The following is a 20,695-nucleotide window of genomic DNA, read 5'->3' on the forward strand; positions in this document are numbered from 1 at the left end:
CCCGTTAGAGTCTGACAAGGCTATTCATTAAAAAGCCGAGTAAAATGCATTACAGCTAAACAGTCTGTCAATCGTTCTTCCTCAGGAAGCAGATGGCGACAACCTCCAGCCAGCAGTCTACGTCAGGCCCTCGCTGTCTTACTGCCTGGACTACAGGTCACGGCATCTCCTCCCATCAATACATCTCCTGCAACCAGGCACCATCCTACTAAACCATCGTTCAAATCAATGTACTTCCCTACTCAAAACCAGCGATCGAGCGTTCATCAGGAAACTTACGGTTCTCTCAGTGTCATCTCTGCTGTCTTACCCCTCTAGTCCACTCTAACTAAACTGAACTAGGCATTGCTGCCAAACTACGCTTCCCAACGCCAGCTACCTGCTCACGCCACCCCTCTGCCTACTGTGCTGTGCTCCTTCCTGACAGTCTTTCAAAGCTCACGTCAAGTGTAAGCACCTCCACGAAGACTTTCTTAATAACCCCGCGTGTTCTCTTTCACCTCTCTGAGCCTCCACCCTCTGTACCTCCCCAACTGCCCTGTAACAGCCTTTGCTAAAGTGGTTTTTCCTGTCATCCCCTTTCAATCACTTGGTCTTTCCGAATTTTAAGATTCTTGAGGGTGAGCTCTGTCTTCATTTTTAAGTTGCTTCCAACACTTTAGCTGCCTTGTACACTGCAGGCACCCTAACAGTGGCTACATTCAATCCAAATATTTCCTCCCAGCAATCTTTCACCATACCTCTCCCCTGGATACAGAACGTCAGTAGCATTTAATCTACTGAAAGGCAAGCAAACTGTCAGATCAACTCCCTCTTATGGTTACTCGTATCAGCCTTGCACTTACACCACACAGAATACCACAGGAGCTGGCATAGCAGCACCCACTGGTCCTAGAGCACACTTCACACAGTCGAGAGAGGAGGGCTGAGTCTGGGTGGGGGTGAAGAGGTCAGTCGGGGACTCAGGGAACTGCATTCAGGTGAACCGTGGCCACAGATGTAAGATACAGGCACACGGGAGCTGTACAGCCCGTGAAGCTCGAAGGAAAAGCATCCAGTGACGAAAGGCCTGGAGAGCCCTGGGCACAGAGGCTGCACCGTGGTCTCGCTAAGGCTCTTCATTCACTGCTTCCAGTGTCCGCACCAGACTGTAGGGATGTTCTCACCAGCTGGTCAGCGATGAAACTTGTTCTCACGATCCACACATAAAAACACTGCCTCAAGACTGCCTACCACATCCACCAGAAAAGAGAGTGTCTGTCTATGTCTCCAGAGGCACAGCTAAGAAGGTGAAACACAGTGGTAATAACCCGGCCAGGCTGACTGCAGGAGGCCATGAGCCCAAACAAGAGAGGCCTGGGAGAGCCAGTGAGTGGCCCTCAGCAGAAGGCAGCAAGGCAGGGAGAATCATAACCCCGGGGCCAGGGCTTCCTGTGCTCCGCACAGGTGGGTACTTTTTTTTTTTAATAAATAAATGTATTCGTTTTTGGCTGCGCTCGGTCTTTGTTGCGGCACGCGGGCTTTCTCTAGTTGCGGCGAGCAGGGGCTACTCTTTGTTGCGGTATGCGGGCTTCTCATTGCGGCGTCTTCTCTTGTTGCAGAGCACGGGCTCTAGGTGAGCGGGTTCAGTAGTTGTGGCACACAGGCTCAGTAGTTGCGGCTCGTGGGCTCTAGAGCGCAGGCTCAGTAGTTGTGGTGCACAGGCTCAGTAGTTGTGGTTCGTGGGCTCTAGAGCACAGGCTCAGTAGTTGTGGCACATGGGCTCAGTAGTTGTGGCTCGCAGGCTCTGGAGCACAGGCTCAGTAGTTGGGGCACACGGGCTTAGCTGCTCTATGGCATGTGGGATCTTCCTGGATCAGGTCTCGAACCTGTGTCCTCTGCATTGGCAGGCGGATTCTCAACCACTGCGCCCCCAGGGAAGTCTCAGGTGGGTACTTTTTAAAAACAGAGCGGGGATGCCTCCACGTGAATGAAGAAGCACCCCAGCCTCTCATCACTGTGCATTTTTTACTTTCTGGTCAGATATTATTGCTTTTAAGTCAAATGCCACCCGTCAAATTAAGGGACAAAGAACATAAAGAAAATATCTTCAAGTTCAATAGGAAACAGGTTTTGAAACTTTTCTTGAAGTTTTTGTATGTTTAGAAAAAAAATTTTAATTTTTTTAAAAAACAAGTAATTACTAGGGAAAGCATGTGTTAATATAGCCAGAGCCCTGTAAGTTTAGGACAAGTATAAGTCCTTCCCCAACAGTTTTTTTTTGGCAGGGGCAGGAGAAGAAATAGGAAAATAAAAGGTAAAAAATGATACATCAGGTTTTTCTGTTTAGAGTTTTACGTAATGAAGAAAACATAACATTAAGCTTTAATCCTTCTGAGCAGTGTGTCACAGTGTGTAAATGGCTGGTGGCGAGAAGCAGCTCAGAGCACGAGATGCACTCATCTCATTAAACAGGTTACGCACAAATCTGTAAAACGTAACCCTAGTTTATTTTCAGTTCATTATCGTTCTCACTGGTAAGGATGGCATAATAAACAGGAAGGTAAACTGCCCTTATCCACATCTGTTACGTGGCAGGTGGTCACTGCTCGGCTGGACAGACGGACCCTTCCCCGGATCCTCTGGATGCCTGGACTCCTTCCCCACACCAACACAGGGAGCACACACAGCACCATACAGGGCCAATCAGTTATGCCTTGTTGTCAAAGTTTAAACATCATATTAAAAAAAAATTTTTTGAAACACACCATGGTTACAAAAGAAAAGGTTGTAACTCAGATAAACAGAATATTCCTCTGAAAGGTAGCCAAAATAAATGCTGTAATTCGTGAGTGTGAATATGTATTCAAAAGAAAAACACGATAACATAATTTTTTTTTTTGCGGTACGCGGGCCTCTCACTGTTGTGGCCTCTCCCGTTGCGGAGCACAGGCTCCGGACGCGCAGGCTCAGCGGCCATGGCTCACGGGCCCAGCCGCTCCGCAGCATGTGGGATCTTCCCGGACTGGGGCACGAACCCGTGTCCCCTGCATCGGCAGGCGGACTCTCAACCACCACGCCACCAGGGAAGCCCAACATGAAATTTTTATACCATAAAATTCATTAAAATTGGATTATAAAGGAAAAGCTGTATATATTTACAAAGTACCTTTAAAGTTTTATTTACTAACTTTTAAATTGTGGTAACAGCCATTTCTAAGCACAGAGTTCAGGGGCATTAAACATTCACACTGCTGGGCAACCACCAAAGCCATCCATCTCCAGAACTCTTTCCATCTTGCACAACTGACACTCTGTACCCATTAAACAATTACTGCCCTTCCCCCCATCCCACCTGTACCGTGGCAACCGCCATTCTACCTTCTATCTCGATGAATCTGACTATTCTAGGTACCTGCATGAGGTACCTAGAAGTAGAATCACACAGTATTTGTCCTTTTGTCTTTATTTCACTTAGTATAATGTCCTCAAGGATCATCCATGTTGTCGCCTTTGTCAGAATTTCCTTCCTTTATAGGTTGAATAATATTCCATTGTATATACACACCACATTTTGTTTATCCATTTATCCACTAATGGACATTTAAGCTGTTTCTACATTTTGGCTATCATGAATAATGCCGCTATGAACACGGACATACAAATATCTGTTTGAGTCCTTGATTTCAATTGTTTTGGGTATATACCCAGAAGTAGAACTGCTGGATCAAATGGTAACTCCATGTTTAGTTTTTTGAAGGATTACCAAACTGCTTTTCACAATGGCCACACTAGTTTACATTCCCACCAACAGGGCACAGGGTTCCAATTTCTGCACACCCTCACCAACACTTGTTATTTTCTCGGTTTTCTGACAGCAGTCATCCTAATGGGTGTAAGATATAAAGTACCCTTTTAAAATCCTATAAAAGTTTTCATTTCTACTTACATGTAAGAATGCCATAAAGTAAGCTAGAAATTTAGAAGATACAAAATCTTATTAATGTTGTCCATACACTAAAATTCATGGTAATACAAATATTGGATAAGAAAACACTCATTATATAATATTAAGTGAGGGATGAGGGAAGAAAAATATTTTTAAAAATAGTCTACATAGAAAAAAGCCTGAAAGTAAAAACTAAAAGGTTAAAGGTGATGAGACTCTGGATAGTAAGATGACAGGCTTTCGTTGACAGTTTTTTCTTGTATTTTCCATGGTTTGTATAATAAGGGGGAAATGGCTATAAAAAGAAATATGGCTGATAGCATTACCACAATGATAAAGATTTAGGAGGAGCTAGACTTTGAAGGGCTCAGGTACTTTATTCTATAAGCAATTAGGCTCAGTTATCTGTTAATCTTTCCCAGTGTTCGGGCCCCCACCAAGTTCTGATGAAGCTGGAATTCTTTCTTTTCTGCACCCAGTTTTTCCAGCAAGGCAATGCTCTGAAATAAATGCAGTAATCCAGACAAATAACTGCAAGTACCACACAAGAAAGCTTCCAGAAGGGGAGTAACAACAAAGTTTATGGCTACAGGGCTAAGTGTTATCTATGGCCCAAGACCATGTATCTAATCCAATTTTTATCCTAACACGCTGTTCTGTTTTTACCTCCAAAATGCAGATGATTCTTTTTCTTTTAATGTATACAATTTTCAAGGTTCCTTTCCGTTTACAATAATGATTACAAGATATTCGCTATATTCCCTAAGTTGCACAATACACCCCTGGGCCTACCTTACCCCCAACAGTTTCTGCGTCCACTTCCCACCCCTGTATCGCCCCGCCCACTAGTTTGTTCTCTATATCCAAAATGCGGATGATTCTAATAAGATGGGAATTGGATGAAACGATGTGTGATTTTACAGGATAAACTTGACTCTGAGTAACTTCTAATTAAGAAAACACCCATTTCAGTTTCAAATGCGCTTATATTTTACCTCCCACTTAATGGCATTGTTATAAATTTTTTTCATAGTATAACTATATTATTTCCTTTCAGCATCTGAGTAAACCTGCTGAGAAAAAGATTTGTGTCTATATCCGAAAAAGCCTTGATCTCACCGGTGCTCTCCGGCGAGTCGTACAACAGGCAGGCTTTCATTCTTCCACTGAGATCAGTTTCATGGACCTGGAATGTGAATCAGCGTTTCTGAAGCCAGGAGCAATTTTGCCCTCAGGGGACACGCAGCAACGTCTGAAGACATTTTTGATTGCCAGGACTGGCAGGATGAGGCTAAACATCCTGTGAGACACAGACGTGCCCCTGCCATGCTACTCCTAGTATTTAAAGTAATGCTCGGCATGTGGTGGGTACAAAAATGCCCATTGAATTAACACTTTTACATATGAGGAAACTGAGGTTCAGAGCAGTCAAGTATTTAGTAAACAGCAGAGAATGGAATTAAAGTCTTCTTACCAAGTCCAGGCTCTGCCATCTATATCTTCCAATAGCTCTTTAGTATTTTTCAAAAGACTTTTTAAAAGTCCAGATCCTTTGACTCAGCAATTCCAGTTTTAAAAGCTCATCCTAATCAGTGATCACACAGCTGTACACTGGTTATTTGTACAGATTTTCATTATTCAAAAGAGATAAATTTTAAGAAGAATCTCTCTTTATTCAGAGGAAGATAAATTATGATACACCTATTCAGTGGAATGTTATTAAAGATAGAAAAGCATATGCATATTTATCAACAAGAAAGGATATTCAAGATATACTGTTATATGACAGAGGAGCAGAGTAGGTTACAAAATAATAAGTGTAGTATGATTCCGTGTGGATACATATACTTCCACGGGAAACAATCTAGAAGGATGAACATCAAAACGTTAATGAGGGCTTCCCTGGTGGCACAGTGGTTGAGAGTCCGCCTGCCAATGCAGGGGACACAGGTTCGAGCCCTGGTCTGGGAGGATCCCACATGCCGTGGAACGACTGGACCCGTGCACCACAACTGCTGAGCCTGTGCTCTGGAGCCCACAAGCCACAACTACTGAAGCCCGTGCGCCTACAGCCTGTGTTCTGCAACGGGACGGGGACCATGCAGTGAGAAGCCCGTGCACCGCAAGGAGGAGTGGCCCCTGCTCACTGCAACTGGGGAAAGCCCGTGTGCAGCAACGGAGACCCAATGCAGCCAAAGATAAATAAATAAATTTATTTTTTAAAAAAAGTGATAATTTTTCTAAGTCATTAGATCTATGGTGAGTTTTTTTCTTTTTGCTTATGCGTGTTTTTTAACTTCTTAAAAGAGACATGGTTTGGGCGTTACGGGTTGTAGAAGCGAGATGCTACCCAAAAATCCACTAGGTCTCTATGTACTCAGTCTCCTGGTTAAAGAATGAAAAACTATAAATTTACTAGACAGGACATATGATTTCTTTTTACTTAGGAGCAGCACTGTGATCTTTTCTTTCTCAGAGAGAAAGGATTTACTTAAAGAAAGAAACCTAACAGCTAAAGAAAGAAAGCTGTCAACAGGAGCTAGCAATCCATGCCCTAATAAAATGTAGACCACAGAGAAGCAGGACCAAAATGCTTGCTAAGCCTAAAGCACAGTAACGTTGACTATATTACTTTTAATCTACAAAGAGTATTATCAAACTAATCTCCAGTGTCAGCTTTTTAGCTAGAAACGAAATGGTTTGTGGAAAATACAAAGAATCTTCCAAACCCACTTATAAAAATGCTCTGTAAGACATCTGACCTGCTTACTCACCTAGACCATGTGTTTCCATGATTTCTACAAAAGCATTAATTACTGGAAATATCTTATTGTCAAATGCATACACGCATCACATGAAATGTTTATTTAGCCTAAATTACACTGAGAGCTTGGTGGCTGCGTGTCTCTGTCAGACTGTTAAACAACATAACCTACCAATTCAGCATCTGGCAATGAGCCACTTAATTTCACTTTAATGGTTTACTAAGGACAATTTATTTGATTTACAACTGGTTGCTTACTTTTACATGGCTATATTGAAATTTCAAATTCAAGAGATTTGCAATTGTACCTTTTGCTTATTGGAAGGTAGACCATTTATATTTATCAAGTAAAAATGCACTTTTTAAAGTTTTATTAACATAAGGTTTTTTCAGAAAAGCAACTCTGCTGGTTGTTTTTGGTTTTTTCCCAACTAGTTAAAAACAATCACTATTTCTCTATATCATCTTCTTAAAGATTTGAATACTTGTCATATATTGAGATCACTTTTCGATGACAGTGAGTATGATCCAAAGTGGGGGCCGTCTCCTTCCCACAGCATCACTGCTCCGCCACTTTCCCTCCTGGAATTTTTTATTTTACACTGATACACGTCATGAATTGACTTGCTCTCATAAACTTCAAGAAGCTAGTGGCAAGTATCTACACAAAAAACACTTTAAAAATATTACATTAAAAAAAATTACAACACATAGTTAGGGAACCACATGCCATTCACAGAAATCTCTTTAAAGAATTCCACCAAGGCACATGTAAGAGACTGGTAAGAATACACACATGTGCACACAAGCATAGAAAGTTATACCACAAGAGGTTTAAGACAGTCATCCTTAGGTAGAGGGATTATGAAAAGTTACATATTTTTTTAATGTTTGGCCTGTTTGTATATTTTATTTTTTCCTACACAGAATATGTAATACTTAATAAATAAATAATAAAAGTTTGAATACTAGAAGAATTTTAACTCATAAAAATATAAAAATATTCCAAGACAGGTGCATAACTATGTCCTAATCTCATAATTATCTCAGAGAGATTTTAAGAAAGTCTATGAAAATATAAAATCATTACTTTGATAGAATAATCTAAATTATCCCGTTAATGCACCCATTACAAATAAAACCAATGATGCAGTAACACCTGCACAGATAGACACCTAAACAGAAATACCTACTACCTTAAAGTAAGCCAGTTTTTCTGAATACACACACACACATACATGTTCTATGTAAATATAGAAGTAGCTTGCCTTAGGAAGAACTGAATACTCTTTTCCTAAATTATACTTTGTGTTTTAATAGGAAAACTAGCTGATTAAAATATAATAGCAACTAAGGTGAGTGAAAAACCAGTTTGAAACAATAAAGAGAATTCGTTGAATAGAAACCAACTCTGTGGAGTTGTAAAAGCCATCTTTAAGGATACAGTCAGATGATTTTAGGAATCTGTCCCTATATTCAGTAGGTATAATAAGTAACTCTAAATTTAAAACTATTTATTACCATAAGGATCTCTAGAGATCATCTAAGCAAAGCTTGTCATTTAATATATGAGGAAAAAGCAGATCTGGGCAGTTAACTGACTTTGCCAAGAAGACAGTGAACACAGACCAAGGCTTGAACCTGGCTATCCTCCTGACCCTGCTTCTCCCACTGCGACCAATTCTCAGCTGTGGGGAGGCGTGAGGGGGACGGTCCTCAGCAAACTTGACCGACTGTTTTTGCAAATAAAATTTCATTGGAACACACTCATTTATTGCTTTTGTGCTACAAAGAAAGAGCTGAGTAGTTGTGAAAGACATCCGACGGCCTAAAATATTTACTCTCTGGTAAATGTTTGCTGACCCCTACATTAAAGGTTTCTTAGCATACAATTCTGAAGTTTCAGAACTTAAAACATAACAACCCATATTGTAACAAACCGTATTATGATAAATAGCAATAAAACCAGAACTACTACTGCGGTTATTACCTTAAATTACCTTAAAAGGGTTTAACTTCCCCATCCCCAAAACTGACTATTTGCCCATTTTCCATGTTTTGATATGCACATCTTTAAGAAAAGAAAAACTGTAAAACTCAGAACCTCCCAAAGGAGAAATTAAGATCTGCTCATATAAACTGAAAGAGAACTCATGTACATTCCTTTAGTAGAGTACTTCTCATCTACATAAACATATTTATAGACCACTGGCTACTTGGGAGATAGCCTAGTAGATAAATCCAAACTAAGTGAATTAGAAATGTCAAACGTATGACAGAATATTTTAGAAAAAGTCAAATTTATACACAATTTTCCAGCAGAATATCTAAAGCACAGCAGAGAGACATCTATTTAAGTGTCAAAAGCATCTGCCCTATTAATCACTTGATTCATTAAATTTTTAGGTTTTACCTTTCTCCTCTCAGAAAAGAAAGTAAGCCTGGTTCCAGCTAACCCCACTGGCAACAGATGCTCACACAACACAAAACGTAAACCTTAGGGAGACCTAGGTACAAAATATAATTTAAGCAAAGCGGTAGACTGCTCAGGGAAAACAAGTGTATTTACAGAATGAAGAAGTCCCTACTGGATGCTTAACAAATCAGTAAAAATTATGAATTCACTAGTTAGGACAGTATGGGATGGCGTTGTATATAAACACACTGTTCTTTTTTAGAGAGCTCTGGACTGTTCATTATAAAATGATGTAGAATGTACAAAAGGACTAAAAATTGCATCAAGAAAGGAAACTGAAGACATATATGTCAAATCGAAACACACATACACACAACGCGGGACTTAAATCAGAAGAAGACATGGGTTCAAATCCCTGAGCTGTCACCAACTGTTAGCACTGAGCAAGTCACTTTTCGGTGACTCAGAATCCTTCTAGGGTTTAGTTAATTTTTTTATAAAATAAGAGAGGTAAGGTTCCTTCCAACCCCCCAATTAACATACTTGTAAGTAATCATTTATTAACTCACTGCTGTGTGTCAAGAACCATACTAATGGCTTTAATTGCAAGTGGACTCAGAACAAGTGTCCTGGGAAAAAATAACACCTATCAAGCATCATTCTTTTAAACACATAGAGACACGAGATGGAGTTTAGCCTTTAAAAAAGAAATAAAATCTATTTTTCCAAACCAGACTCCATAAATTCTCTAACTAAACAATAACTGTAGTTTTTGTAAGGAATGAAGATAACACATACAGCTTTCCCTCTGACGTCAGGAACAAGACAAGGATGCCCTAGATCACTGATTCACAAACCAGAAATAAAAAGAGCAATAAAATTAACCACAGAGATAAGATATTTACAAACCCGTAACTGGAAAAGGACTAGTTTCCTCTATATATGTGTGTAAGTGTGTGTGTAGATTGTTACAAATCAATAAGGGAAAGGTTAAGCCATCCAATTTAACAATAGGCAAGAGATCTGAGTCAGAACTCCAAAAGGGGGATTCCAAATGGGCAATAAACATATGACACGGGCACTGGGCCTCATTAGTAATATAAGAAATGGACATGTAAAATACAATGAGATATCCTTATATACCCATCAGACGGCAAGTAATAATACCTCTGACAATACCAAATGTTGTAAAGAATGTAGTGTGACCAGAATACATTTGGTATACACATTGGAAAACAGTTTGACGTTATGTTGTAAAGTTCAAGATACAGATACTTTGTGACCCAACAAGTCCACTCCTAAGTACATCCTAAAGAAATACATACTTAGGTGCATGGACAAAAGTGTTTAAAGCAGCACTATTTATAACAGCTAAAGCCTGGATATAATCCAAGTGTTTATCAACGATGGGATGCATAAAGTAAGGAACATATAAATAATGGAATACTACACAACAATTAACTGAGTAAACTGTATCTATACAGATCATGATTAACCCTTACAAAAACAATGTTGACTGAAAAAAGCAAAACACAAAAGAATATTTGTGGCATCATTTCATTTGTATGTTCAAAAAACAGAGAAAAACAGTATTTTCTAAGTAATATTTCTATTATTTAGAAACACACACAGAGAAGGTAAATCTATTTCTAAAATACAAGGAAATGACTATCTCTGGGAGAAGAGAAGTGATTTAATTAGGAAGAGCTGGGGAGGGCAGCTTCTGGGCAGCAGCCATGTTCTGTTTCCTGATTAGGTGGTGAATACGTGGCTGGTCACTTCACATGTAAGTGTACATGCACAAGTGTGCATGCAAGCTGTACACCAGCCCAGCTCCTGGCAGATACCAGACAGCCAACAAAGCCAACTCTTACCTACTTACGAGAATGATATTCTGACTACTATTGCTATGATTTTCACTGCTATTACTGCTAATTTCTCCTCTAGATTATACATGCCCCCTGAAAACATCAGCTCAGGGAGAACACAAAGAAAAACGCCTAACGTGAATGAAGTAAAGCCTGCTTGTGCTATTGTTCTTTCAGTCTCCCCACTGTTACGCTTGTAAATTTATCTTCCTCCTTATATAACCTACAATATCCTGACCACGAAATTCTGACAGGAACTAAAGCTTTCCCCTCTGGGTGGTTATTCCTTCCGCAAGGTTCCCACCATTGGCAACAGGAGTCCTGACCTCTGCAGGGCGAGCAAGAATAACAGATGAAGTATGAACTGGGTTTATTTAAAGCCTAAGTACCGGACTTCCGTGGTGGCGCAGTGGATAAAGAATCCGCCTGCCAATGCAGGGAACATGAGTTCGATCCCTGGTCTAGGAAGATCCCACATGCGGCGGAGCAACTGAGCCCGTGTGCTGCATCTAAGGAGCCCACCTGCCACAACTAAGAGCCGGTGCAACCAAATAAATTTATTTAAAAAAAAACAAAACAAAAAAACCACACAAAACCTAAGTACCAAAGGGAAATGGTAACGGAAAATTGCTGGATTCCTCGCTGTTCACACGCCCTGAACTGCTCTTCTCAAGCTCCCAATCCAGAGACTGTTCCCAGGTAACCCTGGCGGCCCCTCTCCACAGCAGGCAACAGAAAGCAAGTGTTTACATGCAAGACCATGAAACACACATGGTCACTACATCAAATGCTCACTGTATTTGGATGGTAAATATTTTTTAAGAGAAAAAATAAATATATGATGTTTTAAAAGTGGTTAAATTTTACATCTTGCCAAGTACAACAATAAGGCATTATATAAACTCTGATACTTTCAACTACTAATGATTTTTAAGTTCCTTTGTAATCAAATAGGAAATTGTAAGAGATTTCACTTACAGCTTCTTACTGGTGCATGCTGAAGAGAAAGTTTCCAGAGCAGAATTAAAGCTATTTAAGTAATCAGGCTATAATTACCAACTTAATCACTCCTTTTAGAAAGTTTTATAATACTTAACATCTAAATTTAATTTGGTGAAAGGTAAGAATCTAATTCAGTAAACAATTGTTAAAACAATTAGCGATAGTCAAAAAAACTAACTTTAACTGAAAAGTACTTCAAAAAATATCTCAAAGAATTCCACTTAGCAAGTCTTCAGTATTTAACAAATTATTCAGAAATAAATTGCAATTTATTGTTCTGCATGACCTTGGGATCAAAACATTAACAGGAATTATGAGATGGAAAACATCAACAAATCAATGTACATGTATTTATCCTAAACATCTGATACACACAAGAAACTGTCAGAAATACAAAGAAACCTAAGACTTATTAGTCCCCACCTGATTGATACCTAATCTCAGGAAACAGAACATAAACATGGGTGCATCTGTGTTAGACAAAGAAATTTATCTAACAACACAATTAAACAATAATATGAGGCAGGAAGTAATAAAGTCAAATGTAGGACAATGTCACCAGAACTTTGAGGAAGGGAGACAGCCTATGAGGCTGGGGTGTTAGAGGGGCTGGATGGACGAGGAGGAACGAGTAAGCCTAGATAAGAGGTGCGGAGAGCAAAGGACATCCTTGGCCAGGCAGCTCAGTGCCCAGAGGGATGGCAAGTGTGCTCAGGGGGCAAGACGCAAGTCTGCCCGATATGAAGGACGGGGGTCGACTGCTAGGAGGGGGGTCAAGGGGCAGATGGTGGACGTGTTTGGTTGCTACATAAAGGACTAAGGAGCCTTGGGATACTTAGCACATCTTAAATGCAGAAGGCATGTTTATAACTCTCTGAAGGTAGAGACTGTTCTAATAAACATGATGGGAAAAGAACCAGTAAATACTGACTCGCACACTTTAAATGGATGCACTTTGTAGTATGTAACTGATGCCTCCATAAAATTGATTATTAAAATTTCAACAGTTAAAATCAAGGATGCTCCCTTTACTGACAAGTCCCTTACTGTGCTTCCATTCTTGTACGAGGAAATGCATTCAAGCCAAGCCACCATGATTATTTAACCAAGCGCTTGACAGAAATCTAATGTTCTCTCTACCTCTAGTAGGCCTGATCACTTCTATCCTGCTTATCACTGCAAAATAATCTTCCAGGAGAACCCTTCTGAATTAAATGCTGCCACAGCCTTTCCTTCAAAAAAGAATCAATCTGGACCTTAAGCTCCCCTACAATTTGAGCTCAATCTACCATTCTGGTCTTATTTTCCACTACTTTCTATACAGACATAGATCTTTCTTCAAACTCCACTACTCATTTATTTTTCTAAAACATACTTTGTCTATCTCTAGTTTCCATGTCCTCAACGTTCTCTCCACAGGATACACTCCTGCCTCACACTTTAATCCTTCCTACCTACACTTCAAAACCCAGCTCAAGTGCTACCTTCAGCATGGAGTCTTTTCTGAAGGCCCCTGCAGGTATGTCTCCGCATCCTCTCAACTTTCGCTGAAGTCTGATCGTGCATGAAGCTAAAACCACCACTTCTTTATGTCAGGAATAATACTTGCCCTTGAGGAACTCACATGAATCTACACCCACACATATGTAGCCGATTACAAATCATACAGGACAAGCCAGACGGACATGCTTAGCACACAGTATTCATGCCACAAATACTTGTTGAAAGAATGATTATTTGCATATCATGAATACCCCAAAAGTCATTCATATATAACTATACAAATAAGGTCGTAATCTTTGTAGATTAAAAAAAAGAAGAAGAAATTTTACCTTTTCAGTTGTAAGAGGTTTTGCAGGCTTTTCTGGCTCCTTTTCTCTCTTTTTCTCTTCCTTTTTTTTTTCTTTTTCTTTCTAAAACATAGCCGAAAGTTTTGATAAGTTTACTTTTTTAAATATGTTAGCTCTTAACACATTTTTATTTTATTAGTTTGAGTCATCATTTGAAAAGGGTACAAATAAATATTCAATGATGACAATATCCAGTGATACTGAGATGTAAAAGTAAGCACAGCAAATTCATACTCTCATTGAGTATGTTGATAACACAATAAAGAATAACTTTTCTAAAAAAGAAATAACTTTTCTAAAAAAGAAGTGAGACAATTTAGAACTTCTTTGATATTTTAGAGTTTGTTTTAAAGAAATGAGACCTCTATTCAATAAATTCTCACTGCATCTTTACATAAGGTCAGGCTTTCTAACAGCAGTCATAAAGTTGAAATTTGAATACAAAGAAAAAGCAAACTAACTGATGGAACAGAATTCTTTATCACACAGATGAAGACCAATTACAACATGTAAACATGAGGAGAAAAGGGTAAAAACACTTTAATTTTTTAAAATAACACAAAACATTTTCAGTCTGTTACCACAGCGTTGTGATTTTTAGAAGTGCAAATACAATAATTTTCTCACGAAAAGAATGCTGGAGATAGTGCTTGGGGACCAGAGCCAGCTGACTAGTTGGCATATTTAATCCAACCCAGTCTAGATAAACTATAATGGTATTATAATGTTCACAATTTCCAAGAAGGTTGAAATAGGATATAATAATAAAAACTTAAGGTCCATAAAGATGCTAAAAAAAGGAAAATGAAGCAAAGATTAAACAAAGAGCATTCATAAGGCATGTAGAGGGAAAAGATGCCTAGAAACCTAGAACTGGGTGATACTGCAACTGAGTGCTGACCTAGTTTCCTGGCAGCAAACATGAAAGATAAACTGGTGAACCTAGAAAAGGCAGAATAATAAACACATGAAACTTAGTCAAAATGCCTAGAGGTCGCATTTGCACCTGTGCCTTTAAAAGGGTGTTTGACACCACCTCTCAAGAGTAGAATTTTTGCTATTTGTAAATCAAGAAAGCCAACACCGGCAATTCCTAGGCCATAATGTAAGAGATATAACTAAAGGTCCTATGGGCCAGGCACTGTGATAAGCACCTTATTGTCTAACTTAATTTTTACAGTGATGTCTGGGGAAAAAGTCATTATTGTCATTTTACAAATGGAGAAACAAAATCTCAGGAAGGTAACACACAGAGCTAATCGTAATAGGGCCGAGCAGCTGCAGGGCCCAGACTGTCGAGCATCAGTTGCTTCCTGCCGCCCAGCGGAGGGCTGCCGTCTATGCAGTTTTTCTTCCCCACGGGGACAGCTAACACTTACTGGGCTCTTCCCATGTGCCAGACACCATGTGACTCATTTAAATCCTCACAACAACCGTATGAGGTAAGCAGTATCACTGCCAGTGTGTAAGTGAAGAATAAACAAGATGTGCAAAAATCCTTCATATATTGCAAAATGCTTTCCAGATATTAGTCAAGTTTAGGGAGGAAGGCAATGTGGTTGATCATTCTCACTACTATGCTGGGGATGAACGGTTCTGCAACTGCTCAGAGCTCTCAGTTATTTCTCAAGGAAGTCACCGTCAGGAGATGGGGGAGAAGCCAGTCTTTCTAATCGCTATGATTGGTGGGCACATCTGAAATCACCAACAATAAAATAAATTAGTTAGCTATGTTTAACAGAGGGAGATGCTCTTAAATACTGGAATTTCAGCTGTCAAAATATGGCTGTAATCTACTGATGCCAGCAGTGGTTTTAGAACACAGGCTTTGAAGTAAAAACATGGGCTCTAGGGCTTCCCTGGTGGCGCAGTGGTTGAGAGTCCGCCTGCCGATGCAAGGGACACGGATTCGTGCCCCGGTCCGGGAAGATCCCACATGCCACGGAGCGGCTGGGCCCGTGAGCCATGGCCGCTGAGCCTGCGCGTCTGGAGCCTGTGCTCCGCAACGGGAGAGGCCACAGCTGTGAGAGGCCCGCGTACCGCAAAAAAAAAAAAACAAAAAAAAAACATGGGCTCTAAACGCAGATCATACAGTTTGACCGACAGATGACCCCCATCTTTAGAATCAAAAGCTGCTGAAAGATCAAAGAGTACTGTGAGAAGCTAAGTTGCTTTAAACTATTTTCTCATCAAGAATAAAACACAGTGGTGTTTGGTATTGTAAAACAGTAGTTCCTGAAACTTGGTTACTATATATCCAAACGGTATAGTGAAACAGGAGACCTCCTGCAAAAGAAAACTGGAATGAATGTTCACGTCCTACAAGACAGAGAGAAGTACATCTTGGGTTCATTATAATCAAACTACACTTGAGTGATTTAATTAAAGATACGGTCTCAAATTTTTTATGCACTCTTATCTTAAAAAGTTGGGAGCATATATACTCTACCACATGTACGTATATATTTATAAAGCACATATAGCACTATATTATACACATTACAAAACATACATAAAAATAGAAATTTTAAAAGGGTAAGAAAAAGAAAGCACGAAGAGACATTCTAGTGGACTCTCCTGTGGGGCTCCCCAGTGTCTAAATGCTATCAGGCACGATGATTAGTGCTCGGCTGGATCAGACCCCTGCTTTCTAGGACCTGGCAGCAGGCACCACACAGCACAGACACGGAAACTGAGGGCTTCCACCCTCTGGACCAAGTGTCGCTGCCATCCTTCCACCTCCTCGAGGCCACCTCCGCCCTCCTGCAGTGCTTCTTCCCTGGCCCTGCCTGCTGACCTCTGACCCCTACAACGCTCTGACCTCTAAAGCCTGTTCACCTCCAACCATGCCCTTCTTGCTCCAAACTGTCCCCCACTGTCCCGGGGACCTCCCCTCGCTCTGCTAACTCTTCAGTGCACCCAGCTTTCCACTCTCATGGCTCTCCCCGGGCTGCCGCCCCCTCCCCCCTTCTCCGACCCGGATCTCTCCTCTGGCCTATGGACCTGTGCATCCAAGCCCTGACCAGATACCCAGACGTCCCGCCGTCACCTCACACGCAACACACCCAGCGTTTAGTCCCGCCCTCCCTGCTCTCTCCTCATACCCGCTCAGCCCGGATCCCTTCTCACTGGGCAGCGCCGTCATCTACTGAGGTGCTCGGGCCCGAAGCCAGGAGCCATCCACGCTCCCAAAGCGCCTCCCCAGCCCACTGATCACAAACCCCACAGGCTCGACCTTCTCGAGATCTCTGACAGCTGCGCTCGCCATTTCACTCCCTGTCTCCACTTTAGCACCCCGCCCACCATTTATTCATGGACCAGTGCAACAGGTCCTCAAGCCTTTCCGCACCCATCCGCACGAAGTTGGCTCTCCGGAGACAGTGAAGCAGAGTACTATGACCTGAATACTCCTTCTGCCCCTGAAACTCATCGAAGTGCCAGGGCCTTCAAGACGAAGGCCAAACACGCCAGCAGGCTCACAGGAAGCCTCCTCTCCGCTTCTCTCCCCGGCCCACGCGTGTCCCAGCCACGCCCTTCTCCCCGCAAATCCCTAGTCATCCCGCTCTGCCCACGGGCTTTTCTCCACAAGATGCTTTCTCTGCTTGCACTGTGCCCTAGTCCTCACAGCTAATGTTTATGAAGAGTGTAAGACGCATCAGAAGGACCCCTGCTGCGCTCAGAGCAGCACCGTGAGCACATGGCAAATCGCAGCACACGTTCGGCCGCGCTAGAAACCTCTGTAAAGTTCTCTGTTTTCCTCTGTTAGATGGAAGCTGCTCCAGGGCAGAGAGACACACCTTGTTTACCTTTGTATCCCCCGTGTCAAGCACTCCATTTATCAAGGAGGAGACACAGAAACAGTGTGAGTTGAAAGGACGTCTCAAACTAATTCACTAAGGTCAGGATGAGAACAACAAAAAGATACACAGTCAAAAAAATTAAAAACCTTCAAATATTGGTAGGCATGACTTTACAAATCCATAATGGTAGTACCGTGCACCCTAACCACCCCTACCCCACACACACTCCAACAATCATCGCTGATGATTCTACACTCCTACGTTTTATCTATGTGATGGATACTATTGTTTAAAAAAAGAAACTTGACATTAACTTTCTTCAAGTGCTTATAATAACAGAAAGAAAACATTTTTAACCAAAAACCTTCCAAATAAATCAAAGGATTCAAGAGCAACTACAGAAAAGCTCCTTTAACCGTAGGTGGTAATGGAAACAACCAAAAACGAATTGCTTATTAAATGCTGAGATATATCTACGGTAACAATAAATTAGTCCTTCTGAAATTAAATGCAGATTAAAACCCTGTGATCCTACCTGTGGCACAGAAAAGTATTCTTGTTGTATTTAACATTTTTAATACTGGCGACCATTCAAGACATAAACAACTATTACAGCATCCCAAACGATGGCACATTTACCACCGAGCGCTATGGAATAAGGCTATAGCTAAAACACTACCATACCTCCAATTTGTTCTTCTCAACAGCAGCTTGTAGAGAAGGAGAGGATACCAAAGGCTGAAGAGGAGCATCAGAGGAGGAAATCTGTGGAATGCAGATGGAAAGTCAGGAGAAAAAAACAAAAAGAAGACAATCAGAATTATAGGCACAGGAAAGAAACACACACTCGTGTATTTCAGAAATACAGAAGCACTCAGAAGTATGTTAAATGAAAATAATGCATCAAGAGAAAAGTCTTGCTTTCTAAATGCTTCCATGTGGAATTTCTATAAGTAAAAGTACTTACTACAGAAGAGTGTACGATTTAAAATGGATTTCACTATGACATAAATATAAAATGCACTCAGACAAGATCATCCCCCCACAAAGTACGTGAAGAACAACTAAGCGTCACTGGTGGTTCCCTTTCCGTCAGCGCTACTGCCAAGGTGCTCGTGCTCTGAAGCGAAGACACACCGTTCCAAGTGGCCCCTCGGAGAGCACGAGCAAGTTCTCGTTCTTACGGACCGTAACTGCTTCAAGAATGGGAAATAACACAGAGCTGAAACAGTAAAAGTCAGCTCAAGTTTTAATCAACTGTTTAAGAAAACAGAAAGAAGGATGGGAGAAAAAAGAGTGGATTAATGGAGCATAACAGCTGAGCAGCAAACAAGACTTATCGTGAAGCCACTCCTACACTTCCTTCTTTAAGCTCCGTGCACACAGACACCATCTCCAGGGCTGCCCTGGCTGAATCACCCCAAAGCACTATGAGACAGTTACAGATGCAGCAAAGGCAATTTATACGTGGAGACAATTTCGTCCAAAAGCCTTTTCACACATCTTCCTACCCAATTCCTACATGCGTGGTTCATCACTTTAAAGTAAGCGTTATCTTCCTGCCCTCTTTACTGCCAAAATATAACTGAAATACGTTTACAAAATACGTAGTACATCTTTGGAGCCATAAAACTGACATCTCTATATTGCCCTATCATACCAACAGTGCCTACGAGGAATCTTTAAAAATAAAAGGTGCGATTATAGAAAGGTCATTATGCAATGTCAAAATAACAGTGTGAGATGACAAGTCCTCATTCGAATCTGCTTGTTACTGAGTTAGTTACAGCTGCAATTCTTGACTCACAACCCAAGCCCATAATCTTTAGGGGCGTTTTCCCCTGGCACACTGTTAGCTCTGCTAAAAGTATGCAAACTAGTCATTCAGTAACTACTGACTGAAATTACACGTAGAAGAAAATATTAAAAAAGACAAACTGTGCCTTAAAGCATAGCTTCAAAGCTGGTTTATCCCACTGGACATTTACTTGCTAGAGCTATGTAGAAAACAAGAGATTAGAAAAAGCACATAAAATCACTTAAGATAATAACCTGTATCATAAAGACCATTTTTGCCCAAATTCATGTAAAAGCTGAACATAAAAATGTAAGAGAGGAATAGGGACACTTAATATGTCGAGTGTTACTAAGTCAACATAACTCCCTGTAAAAGTGCTTGTTCTCCTTTCCAGAGGATGATAAACTGATTTGGCCACTTTTAAAATTCAGAAGGAGCAACATAAGACTATTCAATAAATCTCAGTCATTTAACAAAGCATTTTAATGCAAAAATAAAAAAGCATTAATACTAAGTTCCAGCTAGGAAAAAACAGAGATGCTTGTTCAGTAGGAAACACATCTGAAAAGTCAATGGACAAATCCACAGGTGAATGTGAACAGACTGGTGTACCCATAAATCAAACTACTATCAGCCAATAAAAAACAGATGGTCTAATAGTACACGTGAAATCAGGGGTGAATTTCAGAAACATGCTGAAAGAACCCAGACATCAAAGAGTAAACAGGGTATGATACCATTCATATGAAGCTCCAGCAGAGACAAGTACAATCTACCGTGATAAAGAGCAGATCAGCGGCTACCTGGGCCAGGGGTGGGAGGCCAGGGGCACAAAGCAACCTTCTGGAGAGAAGGAAAGGGTCTATGTGCCAATCGACTGTGGTCGTGGTTACATAGAGTATTTTCCAAAACTCATTGAACTATAACTTAAACTGTCTGCCTTGCATTGTATGTAAATTCTACCTCAGTAACATTGGTTTTTTAAAAAGTCGATGAGCGGGGCAAGCCCCATCATGCGAGCAAAGAATGAAGAACTAGAGTCTACACGTCTTGCTTCAGCTGGAAGCAAGAGACGACAGAACAGAGAGATGGGGGAGAAGCAAAAGGCAGGTGGTGGGGGGGGGAGAAAAAAACGCAGAGGCAAGAAAAACCAGGCGCTCGTGTGTTCCTTCCAATTCTCTACAAGTGCTGCCCACCACCCCTGCACTGACCACCAGCAGTGACCCGCCAGCCTCCAGCGCCTGGATGAGCACTCCTCACGGGTCGCCT

At 41.0% G+C, this 20,695-nt stretch overlaps 1 protein-coding gene across 2 annotated transcripts in view; it reads right to left on the reverse strand.

The window, feature by feature from the left end:
- SMAP1 (small ArfGAP 1) overlaps positions 1–20,695 on the reverse strand; it is a 145,598-nt gene that overhangs the window by 44,926 nt on the left and 79,977 nt on the right. The window contains exons 5-6 of one of the 2 annotated variants that reach the window (XM_065888792.1): positions 18,313–18,393; positions 13,811–13,891 (exon numbers count right to left, since the gene is read on the reverse strand). In XM_065888792.1, coding sequence (XP_065744864.1) covers positions 13,811–13,891; positions 18,313–18,393 — 162 coding nt within the window. The remainder of the gene's footprint in view (positions 1–13,810; positions 13,892–18,312; positions 18,394–20,695) is intronic. The other variant, XM_065888793.1, reaches the window with a different exon arrangement.

Source organism: Phocoena phocoena, chromosome 12 (genome assembly GCF_963924675.1).
Source record: "Phocoena phocoena chromosome 12, mPhoPho1.1, whole genome shotgun sequence".
NCBI classification, from domain to species: Eukaryota; Metazoa; Chordata; class Mammalia; order Artiodactyla; family Phocoenidae; genus Phocoena; species Phocoena phocoena.